Raw genomic sequence first — 23,268 nt, forward strand, 5'->3', positions numbered from 1 at the left:
AAACCTCCACGTGCGTATTAACGGCGGTGACAGCATTTCCTTGTCTCTCTGCTCCCGCCCCCGGAGGCGCTGCCCATTGGCCGCTGGGTTCCAGTTCTCTCTCTAATTGGCCAAGCTCCAGAAAAACGCCAACCAATGACCTTTCCGCGTCTGTCTCCCTCCTCCGATCGTGGACTCCCATTGGCTCCGAGGAGTGAGGCCTGTTAGCCTGGCTTGGCGACTGGCAAATTCTTCCTTCCCCCGGGTCGAGTCCCGGGATGAGAAATTGGTTCCGAATCTAACGGAACCCGGGGCCGGGCGACGCCGGGTCACGTGACGGGCGCCCTCCCTCCCCAATGACGTGCGTGCTGCGGAGTGTCACCGTGACGTTTGGGCGACCTGCGGCCTGGCTGGGCTACCTCCGCCGCCTGTGCAGTCGCGGTGCTGTCATGGACCTGGAATCTATGCGCAGGGGTTACCGCGGGGACCTAGAGGTGCGGGCGCCGGGACCTTCCGTAGGGGGCGGAGAGATCTGGGGTCCGGGAGTGAATGGAGCGGGGATCTAGAGGCAGCTTGTCCGGGTGGATAAGAGGTCCAGCTGGAGCCTGCCTGGGTTGGAATCCTGCCACCTACTGGCTGGTCAACTAGGCAATGTACTTACTCTCTGGGCCTGTACTTACTCTCTTGGGTAAGTACTTCGCAGTGATCGCACCCAACCTTGTAGAGATGTTTTGTAGGTAGAGATCTGGGGTCCGGGAGTGAATGGAGAGGGGATCTAGAGGCAGCTTGTCCGGGTGGATAAGAGGTCCAGCTGGAGCCTGCCTGGGTTAGAATCCTGCCACCTACTGGTGACTGTGAAGTGCTTAGAACAGTGGTAAGTAATTTGTAAGTGATGGATAAATCAAATAACTAAAGTTGAAGAACTTGAAGTTTTTTTCCTCCTCCCTCCTCAGGATAGGAGCCCAGAGAACTGTTTGGGGTTTGAGTCCCAGAGCCATGCAAATCTGGCTATTTCTGAGCATCTTCTGAAGTGCTAGTTAAAAATGCAGTTTTCATCTAAGCCTCGGAACTATTGAATGAAATCTATGGGGGTAGAGCCTAGGAATCTCCTTTTAGGCCCCGCTGTGATTCCAATACACAGATAGGTTTGATACTTACGACGTGGAACTCTGATTCATCCATTTCTAGCTGTGTGACCAGGCAAAAATCGTTTGACCTTTCTATATGCCTTAATTTCCTCACCTGGAAAATGGGGCTAACAGAACTACTTCCTGGATAATGTTTTTTTTATCGTGAGGACTAGATGAGGTGGTATTTGAACATTGCCAAGAACAATGCCAAGAACGAAGTAAGCACTATGTGTGTGTGTTCATTAAATCAGATAAAAATCTTTCTTCTCAGGCGTTTGAGGAGGCTCACCTCACCTCCCTGGACCCCATGAAGCAGTTTGCTGCCTGGTTCGAGGAGGCGGTTCAGTGTCCTGGCATAGGCGAAGCCAATGCCATGTGTCTGGCTACCAGCACCAGGTGGGGCCTTACGTGGGTGGCTGCAGATGAAGTAGGAAACTTGGGAAACTCTCAGTTTCATGGATGCCACCTTTATGGTTCTAGCTCTGGTGTTAACATGCTGCATGTCCTCAGGAAAGTCACTTGTCCCCTCGGAGCCTCAAGGTGCTTACCTGTAAACAGACAGCCAAACATCACTAAATGTCATTTCAGTGATAAAATGCAGTGCCTCATTCATCTCTACCTTTGATGCATCCCCAGCCACACCTCTGCGTGCTGCATCTCCCCACTTACCCAGTTCCCATCTGTCCTTCAATATCTGCTTCTCCTGGTCCTTTCCATGAAGCTAGCTCTCTCCAACTCTTCAGACGTGGCATAGAACTACAGTGCTAAGCTCCATCATGCATTTGACAATTCATCATATACCCCTTGAGACATCTTATGTATTAGCCTCTAATTTAACTCTTCTTGTCCCCTCTCACTAAAGCATAAGGACTTTGAAGACAAGGATCTTATGCTTTATCCCGAGGTATCTCCCAGAGCTCTGAACAGAGGACCGGATATAACTGCGCCTTCTGTGATGCCTAGCTGATGGCTCATTAAGTTATTTATGGTCCCTGCCCTTAGTTACCCTGGCAGTGGTGGCATACTCATACCTCTAGGACAGATCCCCAGGGGCAAGTAGGGCCAGGTGGAGTAGGCTGAAAGCCTGAGTGCTGAGACAGTGCAAGATAAGGGAGCACAGCTGTAGGGCTGTGTGCAGACATCTTGCGGGGTAGGGGGGAGGGGGGGGGAGGTAATTGAAGTGGGCTCTGACTACAGGCCTCTTCCGTTTGCCTCTAGAGATGGAAAACCCTCTGCCCGCATGTTGCTGCTGAAGGGCTTTGACAAGGACGGCTTCCGCTTCTTCACTAACTTTGAGAGTCGCAAAGGAAAAGAGCTGGTGAGCGTGTGCAGTCAGTCCTTCCCAGGATCCACATGGTCCAGCCCTCCTTCCCCCATTCTTCTCCTGCCTCCCCCACTTCTCTCTTTTTTTTTTTTCCCCACTTCTTTTTACCCTCAGGATCCTTCCTCCCTCCTTTGCACCTGATGTTCTCTTTGCTCTGAATGAATGCTCTTCCTAAATACCCTCTATCATTTGTTTACCTAATTAACTCCTGTTCCTTCAGACTTCAGCCCAAATAGTTCTTCCTCTCAGGGAGAGCCTTCTCTGACTCCTACACTGGGCCAGCCCCTTGTGCTGTTTTCTGTCATTGTAACTTATAACTTCCTGCCATTTTTTTTTCAATTTGCAACTATACATTTATTTATGCAATTATCTGATTAATGTTTGTCTCCCCTGCTAAACAGTAAACTCTGTAGGGGCAGAGACTGCCTCTTTTATCTCTGCTGCATCCCCAGCACCTAGCCTGGTGTCTGTCACAGGAGAAAGGTATGCATTCAGTGAATGAAGCCAAAATCAATAGCCTTCCCTGAGTCCATGCTAGCCACACATGCATTTCTCAGGACTTGCAAACCTATAAGTGAGCAAAATGGCAAAGCCTCATTTTGGAGATAAGCTGACTTTGTAACCAAGAAATTAGGATTTAAGGGATGATTATGGTTCCTGAATCATTATATAGATATTCCTTTTTACCTTCTGTTATATTGGAGTAAACAGGGAAATTCCTGAAATATTTGAACTGTAATCCAACTTCCTTGATCTCTGATAATGATTGTATGGCCATTATCTTGTGCCCCTTATGACTGACCCTCATTTGTACCCATCTTATCTGGTTTTCAACTTTGGCGTCTTTGGATCACTGCAGACAGCCCCTCATGTTTATTAACGAAGGGCCCTGGGTCAGCCCAGAACTATCCCAACCAAAGTCCAAAGTTATGCTGGATCTAAACAAAATGGTCCTGCCTGACATATGCAGTAGCTTAGACTTTAACCTGTAAGTTACCTGTACCTCATTATGGTAATAAAAATCATGCCCATCATTATATTAAGGGCACCGTTTTCTTATATATACATTCTGTGACTAAGCATGTAATCAATCTGCAGGTGCTCAATAATTAAATCAACTCTAATAACATTATCTGGAGCCATTGTGCTCCTTATCCTAAAACCTGCTCATCTTTTAACTCCATAAAACCATCAGCATTTCTGCAGTTTGGGAAGACAGACTTTGGGGCGAATGGGCACCTGACTTCCTACTTGGCTCCTAGGTGTAAACTCTTTCTCTCTAAAACCCCGGTGTCTCAGGGATCGGCCATTTGAGGACCTTGGGCAAAAGAATCCATCACCTTTGTCTAGTAACAGCTTGCTTTTTAAACTCAGTTCTATCATTACAATCATGAATTTGGGCAAAATACTTAATTTCTCCTAGTCTATGTCCACATCTGTAAAAGTAGGCCTGCCTTTGCGACTTAAAGGAGACGTTATGGTGGATTGCATCTGCTGGGGGCCCTCACCCTGCAGCTGTCGTGCCTTCCACCCTGCATGCTGGTGGCATCCTTCCCCCCGCCTGATGGCTGTTCATGTGTTTTCTTTCAGGACTCCAACCCCTTAGCTTCCCTTGTCTTCTACTGGGAGCCCCTTAGCCGTCAGGTGAGTGATCTGTGTCCAGGACAGGCTGCGGTAGGCCTGATAGGGAGGGGCTGGGTTTATGGATGTGCCTAGTGAAGCTTCGCAGGCTGGGCAAGCATCCTGCCTGGGCCTCGTGCCCTCTGCTTCTCAGAAACGACGCTCAATTAGCAACTGTAGTTGAAGCCGGGAGTGGTGGGGCAGTCCATAAGGAAAAGAACAGAGAGGAATGGGATATGGACTGGTGGGTAGAGCAGACGGCATTGAACCTCACCTACCCGGGACCATTCCTCTGCAGGTACGTGTGGAAGGTTCCGTAAAGAAGCTCCCCGAGGAGGAGGCCGAGCGCTACTTCCACTCCCGCCCCAAGAGCAGTCAGATTGGGGCTGCGGTCAGCCACCAGAGTTCTGTGATTCCCAGTCGGGAGGTGAGTGGGGCTCGTCCTTAGTCCTCTGGGGCTAAGCCATCCCCAGGGTCCCCTCTCTCCAGCAAAGGAGGAGGTGGGGAGCGAGGCTTCTTTATCTGCCTGAGCCTCCTGTTGGGCCACGGGTTTGGGGAGGACAGAGGCCGTCTGCCTGGCTTGCCCGTGTCCGCGGGTGGCCTGGCACAGAGCATGCGCTCTGTAAGTGGTCATTGAATGAATCGTTGACTGGGCCTGGCCCTTCCTCCCTCTCCTTTTCCTGGACAGTATCTGAGAAAGAAGAATGAGGAATTAGAGCGCCTCTACCAGGAACAAGAGGTGCCTAAGCCGAAATCCTGGTGAGTGATAAGTGGTGGTCCTCTAGAAAAGGACATCAGGACCCCCGTGTTTACCTACCACCACCCTGTGTATCACACATCTCCTTTTCCCCTGGCAGCCTGGTCGGAGGTATTCCAGTTGCTTCCCGCACAGAGCTCTGGGATTGGGGGAAGGAGGGACCTGCCTGGGAAAACCCATAGAGCAGTGAAACTTCTGCTTCTTCTTGCAGGGGAGGCTACGTGCTGTGCCCGGAGGTGATAGAGTTCTGGCAAGGCCAAACCAACCGCCTGCACGACCGGATTGTCTTCCGGAAGGGCTTGCCAACAGACTCCCCTTTAGGACCAATGACCCACTGTGGGGACGCAGAGTGGCTCTACGAGAGACTTGCACCCTGACTCCGGGACCTGTCGGCCGGACTGAAGCTGGAGCTAGATGCTCAGAGGTGTGGCGCTGGGAGCCAGAACCTTCTATGCTCAACCCATTTCCCTCCCAGCACTTATACCTAGGGCTCTTCAGAGCTTGGCCTCTGTTATCTGTACCCAGTTGACTCTCAATGAGGGATATAGAGGCTCACAAAGGGAAAACAATCCCATGATTATTTTTCTTGGCGTTGACTGCACTTTATCGTAATAGCGCCCCCTGGGGATTGCAACTGGTGTAATTCCCTTCTCCAGTGACACAGAGTGGCCCCCAGCAGTCCTGCCTGTTACCATGTGACTGGTCATATTGGCCCAAGCCGATTGGTCCCAGGGTAGGCACGTGAGCCAACCTAGCCAATCAGATTTTCTCATCAGCAATTTGAAATTTGGAATGGAGATCTGAGCATAGGAATCATTGTAGCCAAATCATCAATGGCAGCCAAGAAGCAACCAGGCTGCGGCTGCTGCCATGCAAATTCTTGAAGCTGCCCTTATCTCTCCTTCCCACTCTGGGCTGTGCAGTTGCTCCTGCCTCAAGACATCCCACCCTTCACCCTGTAAATCCCATTTGGGACTTAATCTAGCATTAACTGGTAAAACATCATTACAACATTTACTCTGCTAATTGTTGCCTTCTGTGGTTTGAAGCACAGGTATATGAAAAGGGGTTAAATTTATTCTCTATACCTCCTGGAAGTTCCAGGGAAGTGTGTTTCATCTCCATACTAGGAGAGATTTCAAATAAGAGCTGCCTGTTAGGGAGCAAGTTCTGTCGGGAGAAGTATTCAATCCCCGTTAGGAATTTTACAGAAGGGTCTCAAATGCTAGGTGCCTTGTGGCTGGGAAGATTTTAATTGAACTTCTCTTTCTATGTTTGGTTATATGTGTGTACACACATATTTCATTTTCCAGATATAAAATGAAGTTATTATATAGATTATGCCTTTCAGACTAAATACACAGACACACACACCCCTTGCCGCCTTCTACAGATGATCCCTTGGGCAATGGTGTATCCCAGCACAGTGGAATTACCTGGGTAGCCTTTAAAGTCCTGATATCTGGGTCTCACCGTCAGAGATTTAACTGGTCTGGAGTGCAGCATGGAAGTTGGGACTTTGAAAGGCTCACCAGGGATTCTTGTACAGCCAAGATTGAGACCCACTCACTGGTCCCTTTGCTCCTCAGTGTGGTCCATGGGCCTCTGGCATCAGCCTCACCGAGAGCCCATGAGAGAGAGAGCAGACCCTTATCCTAACAGGACCCCCGGGTCTCACTGGCCTCAGCCTGCAAGCCGACAACCCCCCACTCTGGCAGTCTGGGATTCTTTAATAACCCTGGGCTGAGGCCTGTGCTGAAATGTGTTTGCTTTCCTTGAGCACACACCTGGTGACCGGGGATTACCTGGGTGCGAGGTGCGCTGGTCACGGTGAAGAACCAGGCTGGGCACATGTTTGCTGTGACTCAACCCTGATCGGAGGACTCACTGTTCTTTGCACTCATTGGCACTGAACTTGCTCTTCTGTAAACCGTGCTGCCATGTGTGTTTGACTGGATGGGCTTTGTATTAACTGGCAGCCCCCCTCCTGCCCTGATGCTGCTTCAGCCTGGGGGCAGGAAAGCTCAGCATTAACCCTGCGGCCACCTGCCTTGTCCTCTTTGTCCTTGTGCGGTGGGCTGTGTACTTGGTGAGTGTGTGCGTACATGTGTGTGAAGTGCCGCACCACACCTGTGTTCCTGGGGGTTGTGTAATCCCCCAGTTTGAGCCTGGTCCCAACTGTTCTTTTCCAAGGCTGTCTGTCCATCCCTGTGCCAAGCCTAATAAAAGTCTGCCAGGTGTGTGCGGTATCAGCTTTCCTCCAGTGTGGTCTCGCCCTGGGAAGGAAGGGATTTGGGGGATCAAAGAGGGTCTCCCCACATAGATTGGGTCTCCAGCAGGGGGAGCCAGCCATTCGTGCTTGGCCTCTTCTGGGCAGCCGAAGGCCAGCTCCGGCGGACCTCTCCTGCCGTCCCCCGCCCGCCCACCTTGGGTCGCCTCCCAGCAAAACTGTGTTTGATAACCCGTAGCCTCTCCCGACTCCTGCACATATTTGCTCTCTCAGTTCCTCCTCCACCTCCGGCCCTTTGAAATCCTGCAACTGCTCAGCTCGGCCACCCAGGTCACCAGATCTCCCTTTAGCTTTTAGTAGCCTCCTCCTGTCTCTCTGCCGTCCCCAGCTTAGGGGCATAGTGGAGTTGCTCTGGGAGATTCCTAAAGCATTCACTCTGGGGCTGTGCAGCAGGGCGGGCTTGCAAGGGGCAGCATGGCCATGGACACGCTCACCTAGGAGGGCTCATGGTACCTGGGATACCCAGGCAGGCGGCAGTGCCGGCCTCCAGCCTAGGGAACCCCAGGATGGGCTGAAGTGGAAGGTCCCTGCAGACTGGGGCCTCAGGGGTCACCGGGCCTCCAACCTGGACAGCTTTTCCCCATTGGTTCCAGAGTCTCCGCAGCCCCCTCCAGCGGTGCTCACCTCCCCAGGTCCTGAGACTGCCCTGCCCACCCCCACCTGCCTTCTGCGGAAGGTGGCTGCTCCCGGCCCCAGCGCCGACAGAAATCAAGAGTGCTAGAGGTTCACACCAGGCCAGCTCCGGCTTCAGTCCCAGCGCCACTACTGTTGGCACCTGACCCAGGGCAAGTGACAGCCTCTAAGCCCCAGCTAACTGTCTGGAACATGAGGATAATGACAGCATCTGTCTCAGGGATGAGGAGAGGATTAAATGGGGAACTTGTAAAGCACTTGCTGTAGGGCCTGGCCGGTTTTACTATCTGGAAGGAGTGTGAATAGGAGTGTGAGTCTGAGAGGCTTTAGGGTTGGGTAACTGTTAGGACCCTAAAAAGTTCCGTGGGAGCAGGGTGGGGGGGGGGGTTGGGGGAGAGGCCCTGGGAAAGGCAGCACACCTAATCCTGGGAGAGAGCCCAGACTACTCATGCATCCCCAGAGTTCCCCCTGGCCTGGGTGGGGCCACCTAACAAAGGCCCCCTTGTACAAGTCTGTTTGTTTTGGTAATAAATTTCCTGAGCAACAGCTCCCCGGGGTGCGGTGGCCCTGCCTGGGAGGAGCTGGCCTGGAAACTGCAGGCCCTCATCACTTAGCCGGCCACACTGGTGGCTCCCTGTTCCCACCATGAGCTCCAGGGGGTTGGCCAAATCTTTCCAGTTCCTGGCTCCTGTGCTTGAGAAAAAGTTCAACCAACCTAACGGCACAAGAGAGCTTTTTCCTCTTCCTTAAACTGAAGCTGCGGGGCGTGGAGGCAGTCCTCGGTGAAGGAAGGGGAAGGGAAACCAGTGTTTACTGAGCCCCTATATGAGTCACCCCTTAAAACCGATCACTCCCTGTGCAGTAGGTTTTACTGCAGCCCCTTCTATGGAAGAGGAGACTGAGCCTCAGAGGGAATTAAAAATATGTATTCCCAAGATCAACCTGAATTTAAATCCTGATCCCAAACCAAACCACGGGGACACGGAGGTCACCCAAAGTGTGCTCCTCTCCGCTAGAACTGACCATTGAGAACCAACTGCCTCCCTCCTCTGCTCTCCCCAGACACTGAGGATGACTTGCTGGTTTTACTATCTGGCAGGAGTGTGACTACGGGTGTTAGGACTGGGTAACTGATAGGAACCTAGAAAGTTCCAGTGGGGAAGGCTGGGGGAAGAAGCCTGGGGGAAGGCAGCATACCTAATCCTGGGAGAGAGCCAGTTCCTACATTCTCATACCTGGGGACCCTTCTTCCAGCTTGAAAAAAACAGTTCTAGCACAAAGTTCCATTTTCTTACATGAAGGGAGGTAAGGGCATCAGAAATAGTCACCTCAATAAATGCAGGACAAGAGCATAAATGGGTTCTCTGCTTTAATGGCATTATTACAAAGAGAGAAACCAACAATTAATTTTTAAAACAAAGCACAAGGCTCCAGGACTCATCTCTGGGGCTAGTCTTTCTTAAATACTAGTAAGGGTCAGACAGGAGGAAACTGGCTGCTTTTTGCTCCTGCCAGAGCCTCCCCACCCACCCCCAGTTAGGACCACTGGGCTAGTGGACCTGCCGTTCAAGGTGTGCAGCTTGGCACGGCCGGAGCTGGAACCTGGGAATCACCGATTTGGCCATTGCAGCTCCCCCTCCAAGTGCCAGGGTCCTCTCCCCACTCTGCACTTGGGGGCAAAGTTCTAGGAAGTTTACCCCGTGTGTCTGGAGGTGAGCTCAAGTTCAGCGCCTCCGCCTCTGGCTCCAAGGCCACCACCCCCATCACGTGGAGCAGCAATCCAGAGTCACCCTTGACCCTGTGCCCAGGGAAGGGCTGAAGTCTGTCCGGCTCCCTCTCTCCATTCCTCGCCATGCCCACCTCCTTACTGGCACTGCCATTGCTTCTAGGAGCACTTTCCTTCCTGGGTGGAAGCGTTCATTCTTTAACTGGAGTACTTTGTGTTTGTGGTCAGGGGGTTGGGGTGAGGGGTAGCCCTAGGATCTCCTGGGCCTTAAATAAAGCTGGGGCACATGAACACAAACCTAAAAAACAGGCATTTTCTTGCCAGCAGGCATCAACTGCTCCAAGACTTTAGCTGTGGCCAAAGGGGCCAGCGTGGTACGCTCCTATCTCCAACCTGGCTGATGGCAGGAAGCGGGGAGGCGCTAGCCTCCACCTGGGCCTCCTTCACTGTCCTTTGCCCTCCTTGTCATCGAAGAGGTTAGGGTTCTCTGCCAGCGTGGCTCGAACTTTTTTCTTCTCCTTGAATCGACCTGAATTGGAAACTTTGACGTGTTTGCCCTTTGTACTCTTGTCTACAATCTTCCCCAGGCGGGTGTTAAAGTCACTGCTGGGGCCCCCTTCCTCGGGCCGTGGGGGCTCCGTGCCTCCCTCTGTTTGGGCGTAGGTGTCCGGGATCTCATACAGCACCTTGGGAGTGGATTTCTTTTTTCGAAGGAAGGTCAGCTTCCACCAACCAACGTCGGTCATGGCGCTCCCCGAGGCGAGAGGGTGGGTCTCTCTGCTGGCGCAGGGTGGAAAGAGAAGGGGTCAGTGGGGAACCAGCCTACCCTAGACTCATCGTCGTGGGCTGTTTCACTAGCCCAGGCCTGAAAGAATTTAAGGTAATTCTTAATTAAAGAATTAAGCCTGAGGGCGGGCCACGGTGGCTCAGCAGGCAAGAATGCTTGCCTGCCATGCCAGAGGACCCGGGTTCGATTCCCGGTGCCTGCCCATGTGAAAAAAAAAAAAAAAATTAAGCCTGAAACCCAGGTTCCAGGGATGCAATGCTTTTGGAGAGGATGAGAAGAGAGAAGGGCCTGGGGAAAGGGCAGCCAAAGTAAACACAGGCGGGGAAGCCTATGGAGCCAGCCACAGGGGACACTGGGCCTGTTGCATCGTTGCCGTGCCGGGTGGTCAGAAACCAAGGGATCATCCATTCCAGGCCCCTCAGAGCTGCAGGAAGGTGAGGGGCTTGCCCGGCCCAGCATCCAGGCCTCGTGCATCCCTCCACGTTCTGCCCGCTACACACCAGACCCTGCTGCTAGGAGGTGAACAGCTGGGTGACGGGTATGAGACAGACAGAAATGCCCTGTGCATTTTGCTTGGATTTCATTACGAAACCAAGTAGAATTTACACTACTCGGAGTCATTTGGACTTGCCAGTGTTGACTAGAAAGTCTAAGGAAGATGCTGACCTTTGTCTAAGGGGAGAAAAACATGACGTGGAGTCAGTGGGAAGTCCTGGGGACTGTTCTACCTTGGTGACCTCTGGTAAGTGACTTCTCTGGGCCTCTGTTTCCTCATTTGTCCCTTCTACCCCTTACATGTAGCCTAACGTTAATCCCTGCCCAGAGGGGTAGATGCGCTTTGCAAAATCACATTTACGATTATGCAGTAAATATCAAGGATGGCTCCCTTCCCTCACCCAGTTTCCAGGGGAAACCTGAGTTTAAAAGAGTTTGGAAAGAAGTTTGGTGAGCCATGGGGTATGGGTGTGCAATCTGGCCGCCACAGGCTGTACCTGCAGCCGAAGTCCCGGCTTCTCCGCTCACAAGCTGCCCACCCTGACGTGGAGCCACCCTACTAGGAGCCTTGCCTTTTGCTAGTTTGCACAAAGGTGCTGTGTGAGCTCCTGAGAGTTCTGGGAGATGAAGTTGCCTGGACATCATTGATATCCAGGGCCTGGAAGATGGGAGAAGGGGATGGGAGGCTAGAGGAATAAAGAACAATGAAAGAGCAGGCAAAGCCATGAGAAATGGAGGCGCCTCTGGGCCTGGAGAGGTTGGTGGTCTGGCTCTTCGGACGCCCAGGTGTGGATCGAGAAACTCCTGGGAGGAGGGTGCAGTGGCCAGAGTGCAGACCAAAAAGCTACAGGCGGCTTCCCCAAGCACAGGCAAATAAATAGATCACATCCTTTTAAAAACTGATGGCCTTAACTATGTTTTCTAAAATGGCCAGAAGAAAACACACAAACCATTAGTTGCAGTTTTTTTTGTGTAGAAGGAATAAGAGATGTTTTCTTCCCTCTCTTTTTCTGACTTCCTGATTTTCCTAGGCTTGGTCTAAATCAAGTATTGGGACCTACTGCCTGGTGCTACTATCATCTCTTGACCCTGCATATGCCCATCTCCTTCCCCAGAAGGCATGCCCAGTGGATTCCTTCCCACTTCTTTGTCTGAGAGATAAACCCCATATTGCCAGCTCTGTCCCAGTAGCTGGTCTCAAGTCACCAGAGAAACCAAAGGAGATCTTGTGGAGCTCCTCCTTGGAAAGCGAAGGAGGAGGTTTGAATGGCCAGATAAATGCTTTCAGGGCACCCTGCAGAGGTGAGCTCACCAAGGGGATAGACTGAGAGGTTTGTTTTGGCAGCCTGCCCCGGCTGGGCTTAGCACAGCCTTGCACAGAACTCGGCGTTCCAGGATGGATTTCTGGAAGGAGGTGGGGGGGGGAGGTAGGGAAGGAGGGACAGGGTGCTTGCTGGCTCAATGATGCCAGTTGCTGCCGTGTCTGGTGCAAGACCCACAACCCCACCATGCCCATCTGGGGCTGCCAAGACACTTAGGGGTAGGGGTGGGGGGAACAGACTGCCTAGCTCTGTGAGAGGAAGTGGCTTCTGCCAGTGCCAGTTAAAATATACTGCTTTAAGGGGTATTTCATTTGGCATCCATGGGGTGATAAAGGCAGTGGCAGACACACCACAGGAACTTCTTGTCAGAAAACCATAACGAGAGCTGGGAACATCCCTCAGACCCTACCCTGGGGTCTGGTGCCTCTCTTTCTGGCCTCTTTCTGGGTTTTTCTAGGATGCTGTTGGCCAGACCTTCTAGTCACTTCTGTTCAAGAAGGACACATGAGCGCCAGTAGGCAGGTGTTACCTCTTCAGGCAAGCTTGATACAGGGAAATCCAAATTTGCAAAACACATAAATTAGGAGACTATTCTTTGCTTTATAAAGTCACCCAGCTATAAGATTCTTCTAAACAGCGAGCTGCCCCAAGATAGTTGAAAATCTGATTTACTTTTTAAGAAAAGTGACGTGCTATCCAAACTTCCTGGATATTCAAACTTACAAAAAGCCAGGTGCCCACAGCTGCATGCCCATGCCCAGTCACAGGCCCGGTGGGGCTGGGGGCCAGGGGTAGGGCAACTACTCAGGATTTCGCACAAGCCCAGCATTTAGTGCCCCAGCAGATTGCACCACTGGTGGCACTGGAGGCTGGGCCCCTTGCCTGGGGCCCTACAATCCACAGGGGAGATGGAAATCAGCCCTTAAGGAGGCCAACTCCACCTCCACTGTTTGCACAGCTTTGCTTCGGAGCCTACAAAGGGCCTCATGGGACAGCTGCCACCCCTGGCATTTGGCGGTTGGCACTGTGTTGTGCAGGTTGGACCCCACCACCCAGCTGGGTTCCCTAGCTGCTCCGAAGGGACTTGCCCAGGCTGGGCCTGGCCATTCTCTGAGCTGGGACTAGTTATCCATTGACTGGAGGAAAAGGGGAGCAAGCCAGCTTTGATGTTGCACAGAAAACTCAGAGACCTCACCCCATACCCCTGTGGGACCCTAGTGGCATTTCACCCCATGAATCTGAGGTGCTCAGAACAAGTGCTCCTGACAATCAAACAGACAGAAACATCCTCCAGGCTGGGTGGGGGGGACGGGGTGCCAGGGGGAAGCTCCAGTTCAGCAAGAGTTAAAAGAGAACTGCTCCGGAGTGAAACTTTCCCAGAAAAAGCTCTGCTGGAGGCCTGGATTGCCTCCAAGAAGCCAGTGGGATGAGTCCCGGGCTCTGCCTGCCCACCTAGGGAGAGGTGGGAGAAGGTGTGCCTGGGTTGCCCCCTCCCAGCCAGGTTTGCTGGCCATGAAGGCAGAGCTGGGTGCTCTTGCTGAAGACTGTGCCTTGGTTTCCCCACCCACCTGCCCTCTGCCTGTACCTGTAATCCTGATTGCTCCGGGCTGGAGGCGAGCCCTTCCCTAGAGAAGGAGCTGAGTGTAGGAGCTGCCCAGGAGGGTGAAACTGGGGGAGGTGAGGGTGCTTCCAGGGTGCTGCGCCGGGCAAGGCTCAGGAGTGGTGGGTAGGAGCAGCTGCACGTCAGGTGCAGGAGAAACAGGTGCAGGAGCAGGTACCTGCCGGGCTGCAGCTCCTGGACTCAAGGTGAACCTGAAACCCAACCCCTCCCGGCTAAGTAAACAGAAGCAGAGGCTGGCTCAGACTGATGAATATTCATCATCCCTGAAATCCAATCCCAGAGCCCCTGCACCCACCCAGAAGCCTAGGTCCTCGAGGGATTGCCAAGGCAGAGGAGGGAATCCCAAGGGAGATGTCAGGTATGGGAGCCTTTCTCTTCAGTTTCCCCACCCTTGGGCTGCTTGGTTGCACCCCCAGTTATAGCCAAGGTCACCCCATTCATTCCATCACCAAAGGGGTCTCCAGCAAGTACCCTTCTCAGCAAGGACCACCTTCCGGACGTTGGCCGGGGCACAACCAAGAAAGGGTTAAGGGCCACTGCTCCCGTTGGCACACAGCGGGGGCGGGCAGGACAGGGTGCACCCCTGTTCCCTTTGAACTCTCTGAGTCGAAACCAGTCCCTGGTTAAACAGGTTGGTAGACCAGTTCGCAGGCTGGGTCTCCTCCCCGCCCCAAAGCCTCAGTGCCTCAGATGGTCAGGGCCGGGAGGAGGGGCTGTTCCCTTCTGGCCTGAAGGGCACCTCCTCGAGATCTCCCCTCCTTGGGCCAGGCTCTCCAGACCCACCACCACCTCAAAGAGCCTCGCTCCCCACCCCCACCCCCTGCCTAAGCTCAGAGATGGGCTTCAGGGCCCTGAAATCACATGCAGAACTCCACTGGTGCAGTGCAGGGTGGCCAGTGGTAAAGTGCTCCCCTTCCATGCGGGAGACCCCAGTTCGATTCCCTGACCATGAACATCCTCCCCCCCAAAAAATCTCCATTTGTGTTGGCAGAGGGATGTTTTTCTTTGCACAGAACTCATAACTTTTTTCTCAGACTCTCAAAGAGAACTGAGATTTCCAACTTATCCGCATAGTGCGTTCCTTCAACTTCCCCCAAACTTCCCACAGTCCCCTGAAGGGCCTTACTGAGTATGATAAAGCTGGCAAAACCCAGGGCAAGCTCTCAGGGGAAAGAGGGAGAGATGGGGCCCTGGTGAGGAGGGAAGAGAGGCACATGCAAGCAGCAGGCTGGTGGGCACACCGGGGTCAGGCAGAGTGTGCGGGGGTGGGGGGTGGGGGGTGGGGGGTCGTGGTCCTCACTGCGCTGCAGCCACGCCTCCTCTAAAGCCACGCCTCCTCTGCAAACTGCCCCGTGGAGCCCTCCTGTCACAGTCCGGCTAGGTGGCCGGCAGCTTGCAGCCAGGGCTGCTCTGGCAGATGGCTCTGTTCTTTGGATAACCTGTTGCAGCCACCCTCAAGTGCCCTGATTGTGTTCGCATCCTCTCTTCCCTCAGACAGGCACCCCTGCAGGATGAGAAACACCTGCTGCATATTCAGCGTCCCTTGAAACTTCCTGTGGACAGTGCTGCCCAGCCGAGCTGCTCAGTTCGCCAGCCCCGCTGTCCGCCTCCGTGCACTGAGCAGTCCCTACATGCCAGGCAGAAAGGGCACACAATTCCCCCTTTCCCCTGGTTCCCCCACCCAAATGACAATTTTAAATCCTAACTAACCAACTCTCAAACTGTCCCATTGTCTCCAAGCCCACTTCCAGTTGATACAGCTTCTCATGGCTTCTTCAGTTCACAGTCACTTCCCTCCTAAGTCATCACCCTGTGCACAGTCTCCCTCGGGCGGACAGTCCTTCAAAGGCTCTCCATGGCCCCCAGTGGAACCCGCTTAGCCTGGTCTTTCTAGGATGAGGCCTCTGCAACCTCTCCAGCCTCCTGTCCCCACTCACCTCCCCAGCTCTCCCTGGATACATACGCTGCGTCCATTCTCTGCTTACCTTTCTGGGCACAGAGATTGCCTAAGAGGGTGACATTAGGAGTACATACTGTGCTCTTAGCCAGGAGTGGCCTCCTCATCGCTTGTGCAGCCCAGGAAAAACTCCTATTCATGCCTCAAGTCCCAAATTAAGCATTTCACCTACCACCCCATCAGGAAGTGGCTTGCTCTCCCTGTTGTGCTCCCACAGAGCTCGCTCATATACTTGTATTTTACATGATGTATACCATGATTGAGCACTTGTATATGTGTGTGTGTGTGTGTGTGTAACCGTGAGTGTACATATGTGCATACATAGTATTGTGATTATCTATTCATGTGCCTGTCTCCCTTATAGAATTTTAGCTCCTTGAGCCCAGAATTATTTATCACTGATACGGGCCAGAAATACAGTAGGTACTTAACACAAGCATGAAATTGGGAATGAGAAACAGAACCACTGTCTTTGCCCTCAAGAAACTCTTATTGCAGCCAGTTGCCTTTGTCCTAAGCTCCCTGAGACAGGTGAAATGGGAGAGAAAACCCATTTATTTGACTTCTTGTGGTTCCAGCTAAGCAGGCTTGCTGTTGTATCACCTCCCCAGGGGCATATGCGAATTGGAGGATATTATATTGCAAGGTCGAGCAGTGCAAGGGTAGTTCAGTGGTAGAATTCTCGTTACATTGCAAGGTCTCCCTGCCCCTGGTACACGTGCACGCAGACGCCCCAGGATGGTGCCCACAGCTCTCTCTGAAAGCCCAGTCTACCCAGAGAGGGATGTCAGATCCAGAAGTCACCAGAAGAGCCTAAATAGTCATCCCAGCTCCGGTGCTGGATTGAGAAACAGGAAGCCAATTTTCTCCATCCCAGGACGGGAAGGCGCCGGTCCGTTCTGAACTCATTCCATCCATCCTGAAACCCAGGCCTCTCTGACGTCTGAGACTCAAGGTTTCAGAATCCTGTTCTCTCGGCCCCACACTGGAGAAAGAGCCCAGTGAGAACCCTGGTGGGCAAGACCCGTGGGCCACCCACCTGTGGCCTGTTCTTCCGGAAGCACCTCCGTGACCAGGAGCAGGAGGTGGACAGCTCAGCCTGTCCTCTTGGGAGGGACCGGTCTGGGACGCCAGGCCCAACCCCTGGCCTTCAGGGGTTTATTTCTGGGAAGAGCAGGGTGGGGAAGAGAGTTTGAGATAAGGCTAAGAGCTATGAATATATCTACCCTAAATAGATCATCCTCGCCCCACCCCACGCCCCACAAACTGCTTTTATAGAATGTGTTCACCTTTAAGCACATCTTCCTAAAACCAGGTTAAAGTTCAATATTCTCTATGCAAACACGCAATTTGCACACTTTAAGAAATTTATCTTCGTCAAGCAGCTCCAAGAAACTTGGTGCTCTGATTTGGGGCACACAGCCACTGGGCCCCTGAGATTACAAACCCAATCTGACCTGAAATATACTTCCCATTTTCCTGACTCCTCTGCCTAGGGAGCAGATCTAAGCTTCAGGGATATTTCCTTCCCCAAACGGGATGAGGGAGGAGCTGCCACCCTCCTCAACTCCCCTTCCCTCTCAGGAAAGCTAGGAGATTGGACATCCTGGGGATTCCCAGCCTGGCTGAGGCGAGAAGTGGGGCAAGGGCAGAGATCAGGGTCCTGCGGGCTCTGCCAGGCTCTGCTGGGAAGCAGGGCAGGGGGCAGGCAGCAGCTGCATTCTGACCTGAGGCTGGTGGTGGGGTTGCCATTGGAAGGGGCTTTCAATGGGGGAGAAGGGTTATTAGCAGCCAATATTTTGGGGGTCCTTACCGTGCACCGGGCACTCTTCCAAATGTTCTGCTTATGTGAACTCTTTATCCTTTCAGCCACCTCCTAAGGCAGATCCTCTAAGTGGGTGCACTGATTTGCATGCCCACCAGCAAATTTTCTGTTATCCTTTGCATCAAATTCCCATGGCTACTGTAACAAATTACCACAAACTTGGTGGCTTGAAACAACAGAAATTACTTCTCTCACAATTTTGGAGGCCAAAAGGTCAAAATCAGTTTCACTGAGCCAAAATCAAGATATCAGCAGGGCCATACTCCCTCTAGAGGCTCCAGGAGAAAATCCGGTCCTTGCCTCTTTCATCTTCTCGTGGCTGCCAACTCTCCTTGGCTTGTGGCTGCATCACTCCAATCTCTGCCTCTGTGGCCACATTGCCTCCTTCTCCTTTCTGTCTAATCTGCCCACACCTCCCTCTTATAAGGATTTTAGGGGTGGCATTTAGGGCAGATCTGGAGAATCCAAGTTTATCTCAAAATTCTTATCTGAGTCACATTTGCAAAGACCCTTTTTCCAGGGGAGATAATATTCACAGTTTCCGGGGATTTGACATGCATATCTTTTAGGAGAGGCCATTTCTCGGCCTCCCACGCTCTTCACTCTCACTAACTCTTTGCGTTGTCAGGATGTGGTGGACAGTGTGCTGTGCCACCCAGACCCCCTTCAAGATGGGCTTGCTGCCCAGCCCTGGGCATGGTCAGCGGTGAGCCTCCCGCTGTTGGCGCAGCTGCAGAGAGCCACCTTGTAGGAGGGCACCCCTCCTAGGGGCAGCCCACATTGGCAGGTGTAAAGGTCCAGCCATTTCAGCCCCATAGGGATCCCCAGAGGGACTAGACTCTCTCCACTCTCTCTACTCCCAGCAGCTTGGAGGAGGCTTTGCTGGGCCTGCATCACAGTTGGACTTCTCCCTCTGCCCAGTCCTACTTTTTTCCAGTTCCTCTCACATCTACTGATCCCTAATAAATACCTTGGCCCCTGAGCATAACCCATATTAGAGACATTTTAGTTTTCGCAATGTGATGGAAGTGAAGTTCATTGTCTATTTTCTAGTTGCGCGTCCCTCCTTTCTGGTGAGGTTGAACATTTTTCATAGGTTTATTGGCCATTTGCCTGTCATGGTTTCCGAAACGCTCCTCTTCAACATAGGACAAGTCCTCCACCTCCCCAGATGATGGTGCCCTTTATGGATTTCCAGGCCCTTTGCACGATTCCACAGCCTCCCAGGGATTTGCTGCCCACTAGTTTTGGAACTCTAGTCTAGAGGATTAAATTGAAGCCCTTGTCACAGCCTAGAGAATTCTTCATGATCCCCACTTCTAACTTCTCCATCCTAATTTCTCTCCTCTCCCCTTAAGCATTCTGTGCTCCTGTAATAAACTCCTTCCAGAACAGCCATGCTCTCCACACATGCTATTCCCTCTTCCGAGGAGAAGCCCATCACCTTCCTACCTCTCCTTTCTCCTCTCCCTTTGACAGCAATTCATACCCATCTTGCAAGTCTCATCAGGAAGCTGGTGTGATTCTTTTCCATCCCCATTTCATTGCCTTTACCTCCTGCTTAAGTCAGATACCTTTCCTCTCGGCTCCCTTTGCACTCAGTGGACACCTCTTATTTGGTTGGTATGGAAAATTTTAAGCACTTAACCATTCATGCACACAGTGCTGGGTTCTGAGAGTGCAGTGAGGGGATTTGGAGTACGGTGGGCTCTTGGCACATTGTACTGTTGCTTTCCTTGAGGACAGGGACTATGTCTTTGTGTTAAGCCCCCCGCCCCCCCAGCACCCTGGCAAATAATGCTTGTCAAATAGAGGGTACAGATGCTGAGCTGCATGGGAAGGAGGCTGAGATGGGTGGTTTGATAATGAACTTGATTTTTCCTTCCTTCGAAGAGATGGTTTCCTCCACCATCATGATGAGATGATGGAATGATGAAATGTGGAGGTATTCTCAGGAGACGACACCTGTGCCCCATTTCACGCGGCTGACTGGCAAGTCGCTTCTCCCCAGAAGACTGACAGGGTGGAGGGATGGGAAGGGCACAGATGACCAGGGTTACAGGTGCAACTGGTGGCCCCAGAGTACAGCCCAGTGGAGAGGCCCACAGAGGTCCCCCCAGGCCCTCACTGGCTTGGGTAGCCAACCAGCCATGCTGTCCTCTCCCTGATTTTCTTTCTCCAGTCCCAAGAAGCTCAGGGTGGTTGAACAGATGATGAAAGGAGCTGGGCAACTTGCCCACCTCCAGCCCACACACGACTTGATCATGGACCCAGCTCACCACGACCACCACCATCATTAAATGCCTTCCTGCACGTGGCTGTACATTCTCTTAACTCTTCCTCTACAAGAATCCACTAAACATATGCTTAATATCAGGTGTTGTGGCAGGTGCTGGTGTTCCAGAGATGTGCCAGTCAGTCCTCCCAGCCTGCAAGGTGCTCACAGCCAGTTAGAGAGACTGAAAAAACAACGCAGATATTACACTCCAAACAGCAAGAGACCTGGGCAAGGCTGCTAAGTTTCCAGGGCTTGCAGCCCAGCAGGCAGATAAACACACACACAGCAGTTAATGTGGCTGTGAGCAAGCACATAGAAAGCATAGAAGCCATAAAATAATAAACATATGGGAGGTAAAAAAAAAAAAAAGATTATTTGGATGTCAAGGGTAAGCCTTCTTTTTATGGCTATTGCATGAGGATAAATAGTGGGCGTTCTAGCCTAGAGTGGGGTGTGGTCCAGAAGGACTTTGGAAGAGAGCAGAGACTACAGGGTGGGGGTTCTAGATGTGCTGCGTAAGTGGGGAGAAAGTGGGAATCAGGACAAAGACCGAGGAAGGAAGAGACATGGGCTAGTGTGGCTGAGCAGAACGAATGGGGCAGGCAGCCATGTAGGGGAAATAAAGTCACGTCACACAGCAAACAAGAATGCAGGCTGAGGAGCCAGACAGGCCTGGGTTTGAATCCCAGCCCCCGCCAATTAGCAGCTCTATGACCTTGGACAAGTTACTTAATTACTCAGCTTTGGCTTCCTTGTCTTTAAAAGCGGGCTAATAATAGTACTCACATTATAAGGTTGTTGGAAGGATCAACTTAGATAAGGCTTGTAAAACATTAAGTTCTACACCCGCACGGCACGTGGTCATCCCTTAACAAGCAATTTAACAACATCCATAACAAGCAGGCTGCATCCATAGCACCCTGGGGCTCTGTGCTTCCTAAACAAAGCTGGCATAGCTGGCTGGGTCCCTGCCCACCTCCCTACATGTGCTGCTCTTCTCCCAGGCAGTGTCCCACCTGCTAAATCAGCAGCAAATTGAGAGATTCACAGCAAGGAATATCCCACATTCTATCCTGCCTCCTTCCAGATGCTGGGAGCCCCGAGGGCCACAGCTCCCCATCCCACCCACCCCTATGCAGGCAGAGCCAATGCCCTGATGCCAGACCATTGGGTCTGACGTGCCCCCAGGCCCCTGAGGTTCCCTGTGGCTTTGTAGGGTGCTCCCCGTGGCCCACTCTCCTGCGCTCTCTTGGGGTGGCCTCCCTGGGGCCAGCAGCTGAGCAGAAATGTCCTTTGCCATCCTTCTGTCCCACCTGGGTCACAGGAGCTGAAGGTAGGGGTGGAACGCCAGTGGTCTCTGCCTCCACCCATTCACCAGGGCCGGGTCTTCTAGAGCCACCCTGACCTGCTCTGCCCGGCCTATGGGTTCAAGGAGGAGAGATCCACCTTGAGGGTGGGGCAGGGTCATATTTCTTGGGATGCCCCAGAATGTAGGGAACACATAGTTGGAGTCCAGTAAGTGTTTGTTTAATCACTGGGGAGCCTGAGCAATTCTTGCGGCCTGAGTCAGGACTCTAAGACAGGAGCCAAATTCCCATGAGAGAACATGAAGAGGCCCTTGGTTCTGCCCTGTGAGCCGTTTTCAAGGAAGCTGAGTAAAGAAGTTACTGTCAACCCATTCTATAATAATAATAATGATTATTATTATATATATGATTTGTTTAAATGTTTTTTATTGTTAAATATAACATATACACAAAGAAAAGAAAGAAAAAGCAATGATTTTCAAAGTACACTTCAAGAAGTAGATGCAGAACAGATTTCAGAGTTTGTTATGGGTTACCATTCCACTATTTCAGATTTTTCCTTCTAGCTGCTCCCAAACTTTGGAGTCTAGAAGGAAGTTTTTTCTTTTCTGTGAAAAGTAACACATATACAAAAAAGCCATAAATTTCAAAGCACATCGCAACAATTAGTTGTAGAACAGATTTCATAGTTTGGTATGTGTTACAATTCCACCATTTTAGGCTTTTGCTTCTAGCTGCCCTAAGATACTGGAGACTAAAAGAAATATCAGTATAATGATTCAGCACTCATACTTGTTTGTTAAACCCGACCTTCTCCGCATAACTCCACCATCACCTTTGATCTTTCTCCCACTCTTTAGGGTATTTGGGCTATGCCTGTATAATGTTTAATATATATGAGTAAAAAATTATAAGAAAAAAAGGTCTAAAGTATCTTGTGAAGTATACAGAGCTACATACACCTAGTATATTTATGTATTTAATTCTATAAGCAGAAATACCTTTAATTGGTCAGCAGAGGTATCTCCATGCTATTGTTGAGGAAACTGTGGCTATGAGAAAGGTTGTGGAAATGGTCTAAGAGCTCACTGGGTAGGAGTCTATGTCTCCCCACTGTTGTATCACACCATACAGTTAAAAAAAAAATGTACTGGGTCCCAAAATTTGGGCTGCAGGGGCTGGACATGTGAAAGAATCAGGCAGAGCCTCTGGGAGGAGCTAGCCTGAAAGGGGAGCAATGGTCTACCCAGGACTGTGAGATCCTGGGGGGAGGGGGAGTGTGGAGATGTACTGTTCCCAACCTCTCTTCTCACTCGACCCCCCTCTGGGCCAGGCTCCTCTCCTCCCTGGGCTTCAGCCACTGCTTGGATCACAGATCGGCCAGCCTGTGACTCTCCAAAGCTCTCCCTCCAGCCCCTGAACTCCAGAGCTGTGGACGCCATTGCCTGCCGCAGACATTCTACCTGGCAGTCTCTGAGCACCACCAACCCACCCCCAGGTTTGAGGCTGAGATCCCCTCCCCAACACCTGCTCTGCACCCTGTATCCCTGTCTCAGACGGTAGCACTCCACCCAACAGAAGCTGTCATCCTTGGGGTCTCTCTCCCCTAATGTACCCAGCCAGTAAATTGCCAAGTGCTGTGCATTTTTCTCCCTAACAGCTTTCAAATCCAGCCTCCCTCCTCCTTCTCGTGGCTTCTGTCCCATTTGAGGCCCCAACCTCTCCCAGATAACCTCCTAAGCAGACAATGTCCCTGACTTCAGTTTTATCTCCCTTGAATCCATCTTCCTTGCAGTCATTAGAAAGATCTAAGATGCAAATCTATACAGGTCTCTCCCTGCTTCAAAGACTTAAAACCCTTCTGGGGTTCCTTTCTGCAGGGCGAAGTCCAAGTTCCTTAAGGAAACCCCCTAAGATTTGACCCTTCCACCTTCACAGACTCATCTCAGGCCACACTCCCTGCCTCAAAACTTTTACTATGGGGAAGTTGGCCTGCCCATAGAGCTGCTTCAAGAGCCTGAGACCGGTGCAGTTGCATGGGGCCCAATGTGCAAATGGACCCCACGCTTGCTTTACTGAGCAGCTGTGGCTGTCTTGAATTTCTTAGTAATTTTTGAACAAAGGTCCCGCATTTTCATTTTGCCCTGGGCCTCACCAATTACGCTGTTCCCTGAATCCCTCTTGCAGTTTCTGGCCTCCAAAGCTTTGTGCAGTCTC

General features: G+C 51.8%; 2 protein-coding genes and 1 long non-coding RNA gene across 4 annotated transcripts in view; 1 reads left to right on the forward strand and 2 right to left on the reverse strand.

Moving 5' to 3' along the window:
* LOC143687561 (uncharacterized) overlaps positions 1-319 on the reverse strand; it is a 25,684-nt gene extending 25,365 nt beyond the window's left edge. The window contains exon 1 of the long non-coding RNA XR_013177577.1: positions 5-319. This is a non-coding gene — a long non-coding RNA (uncharacterized LOC143687561). The remainder of the gene's footprint in view (positions 1-4) is intronic.
* Positions 173-7,077, forward strand: PNPO (pyridoxamine 5'-phosphate oxidase). The gene is made up of 7 exons (XM_077164630.1): positions 173-473; positions 1,381-1,505; positions 2,328-2,427; positions 4,024-4,077; positions 4,352-4,480; positions 4,742-4,812; positions 5,022-7,077. The coding sequence occupies exons 1-7, from the start codon at positions 336-338 to the stop codon at positions 5,185-5,187; spliced, it is 783 nt and encodes a 260-aa protein (XP_077020745.1). The 5' UTR covers positions 173-335; the 3' UTR covers positions 5,188-7,077.
* Positions 7,078-9,052: 1,975 nt separating this feature from the next.
* Positions 9,053-13,882, reverse strand: PRR15L (proline rich 15 like). Of its 2 annotated transcripts, none has more exons than XM_077164631.1 (2): positions 13,649-13,882; positions 9,053-10,239 (listed from the first exon to the last, which is right to left on the reverse strand). In XM_077164631.1, the coding sequence occupies exon 2, from the start codon at positions 10,203-10,205 to the stop codon at positions 9,903-9,905; it is 303 nt and encodes a 100-aa protein (XP_077020746.1). In that variant the 5' UTR covers positions 10,206-10,239; positions 13,649-13,882; the 3' UTR covers positions 9,053-9,902. The 2 variants fall into 2 exon arrangements, with proteins under 2 accessions (XP_077020746.1, XP_077020747.1); XM_077164632.1 differs by having other exon boundaries at positions 9,054-10,236.
* Positions 13,883-23,268: the final 9,386 nt, after the last annotated feature.

The sequence above is a fragment of the Tamandua tetradactyla genome, chromosome 6 (assembly GCF_023851605.1).
Source record: "Tamandua tetradactyla isolate mTamTet1 chromosome 6, mTamTet1.pri, whole genome shotgun sequence".
Classification (NCBI taxonomy): domain Eukaryota; kingdom Metazoa; phylum Chordata; class Mammalia; order Pilosa; family Myrmecophagidae; genus Tamandua; species Tamandua tetradactyla.

Bases quoted from the DNA above. Each gene is read 5' to 3' on its own strand.
- PNPO (XM_077164630.1), top strand. From the start codon at position 336: ATGACGTGCGTGCTGCGGAGTGTCACCGTGACGTTTGGGCGACCTGCG. The intron at 4,481-4,741 runs GTGAGTGGGGCT...TTTCCTGGACAG, and splicing joins CTGTGATTCCCAGTCGGGAG to TATCTGAGAAAGAAGAATGA. The intron at 4,813-5,021 runs GTGAGTGATAAG...TTCTTCTTGCAG, and splicing joins GTGCCTAAGCCGAAATCCTG to GGGAGGCTACGTGCTGTGCC.
- PRR15L (XM_077164631.1), bottom strand. From the start codon at position 10,205: ATGACCGACGTTGGTTGGTGGAAGCTGACCTTCCTTCGAAAAAAGAAA.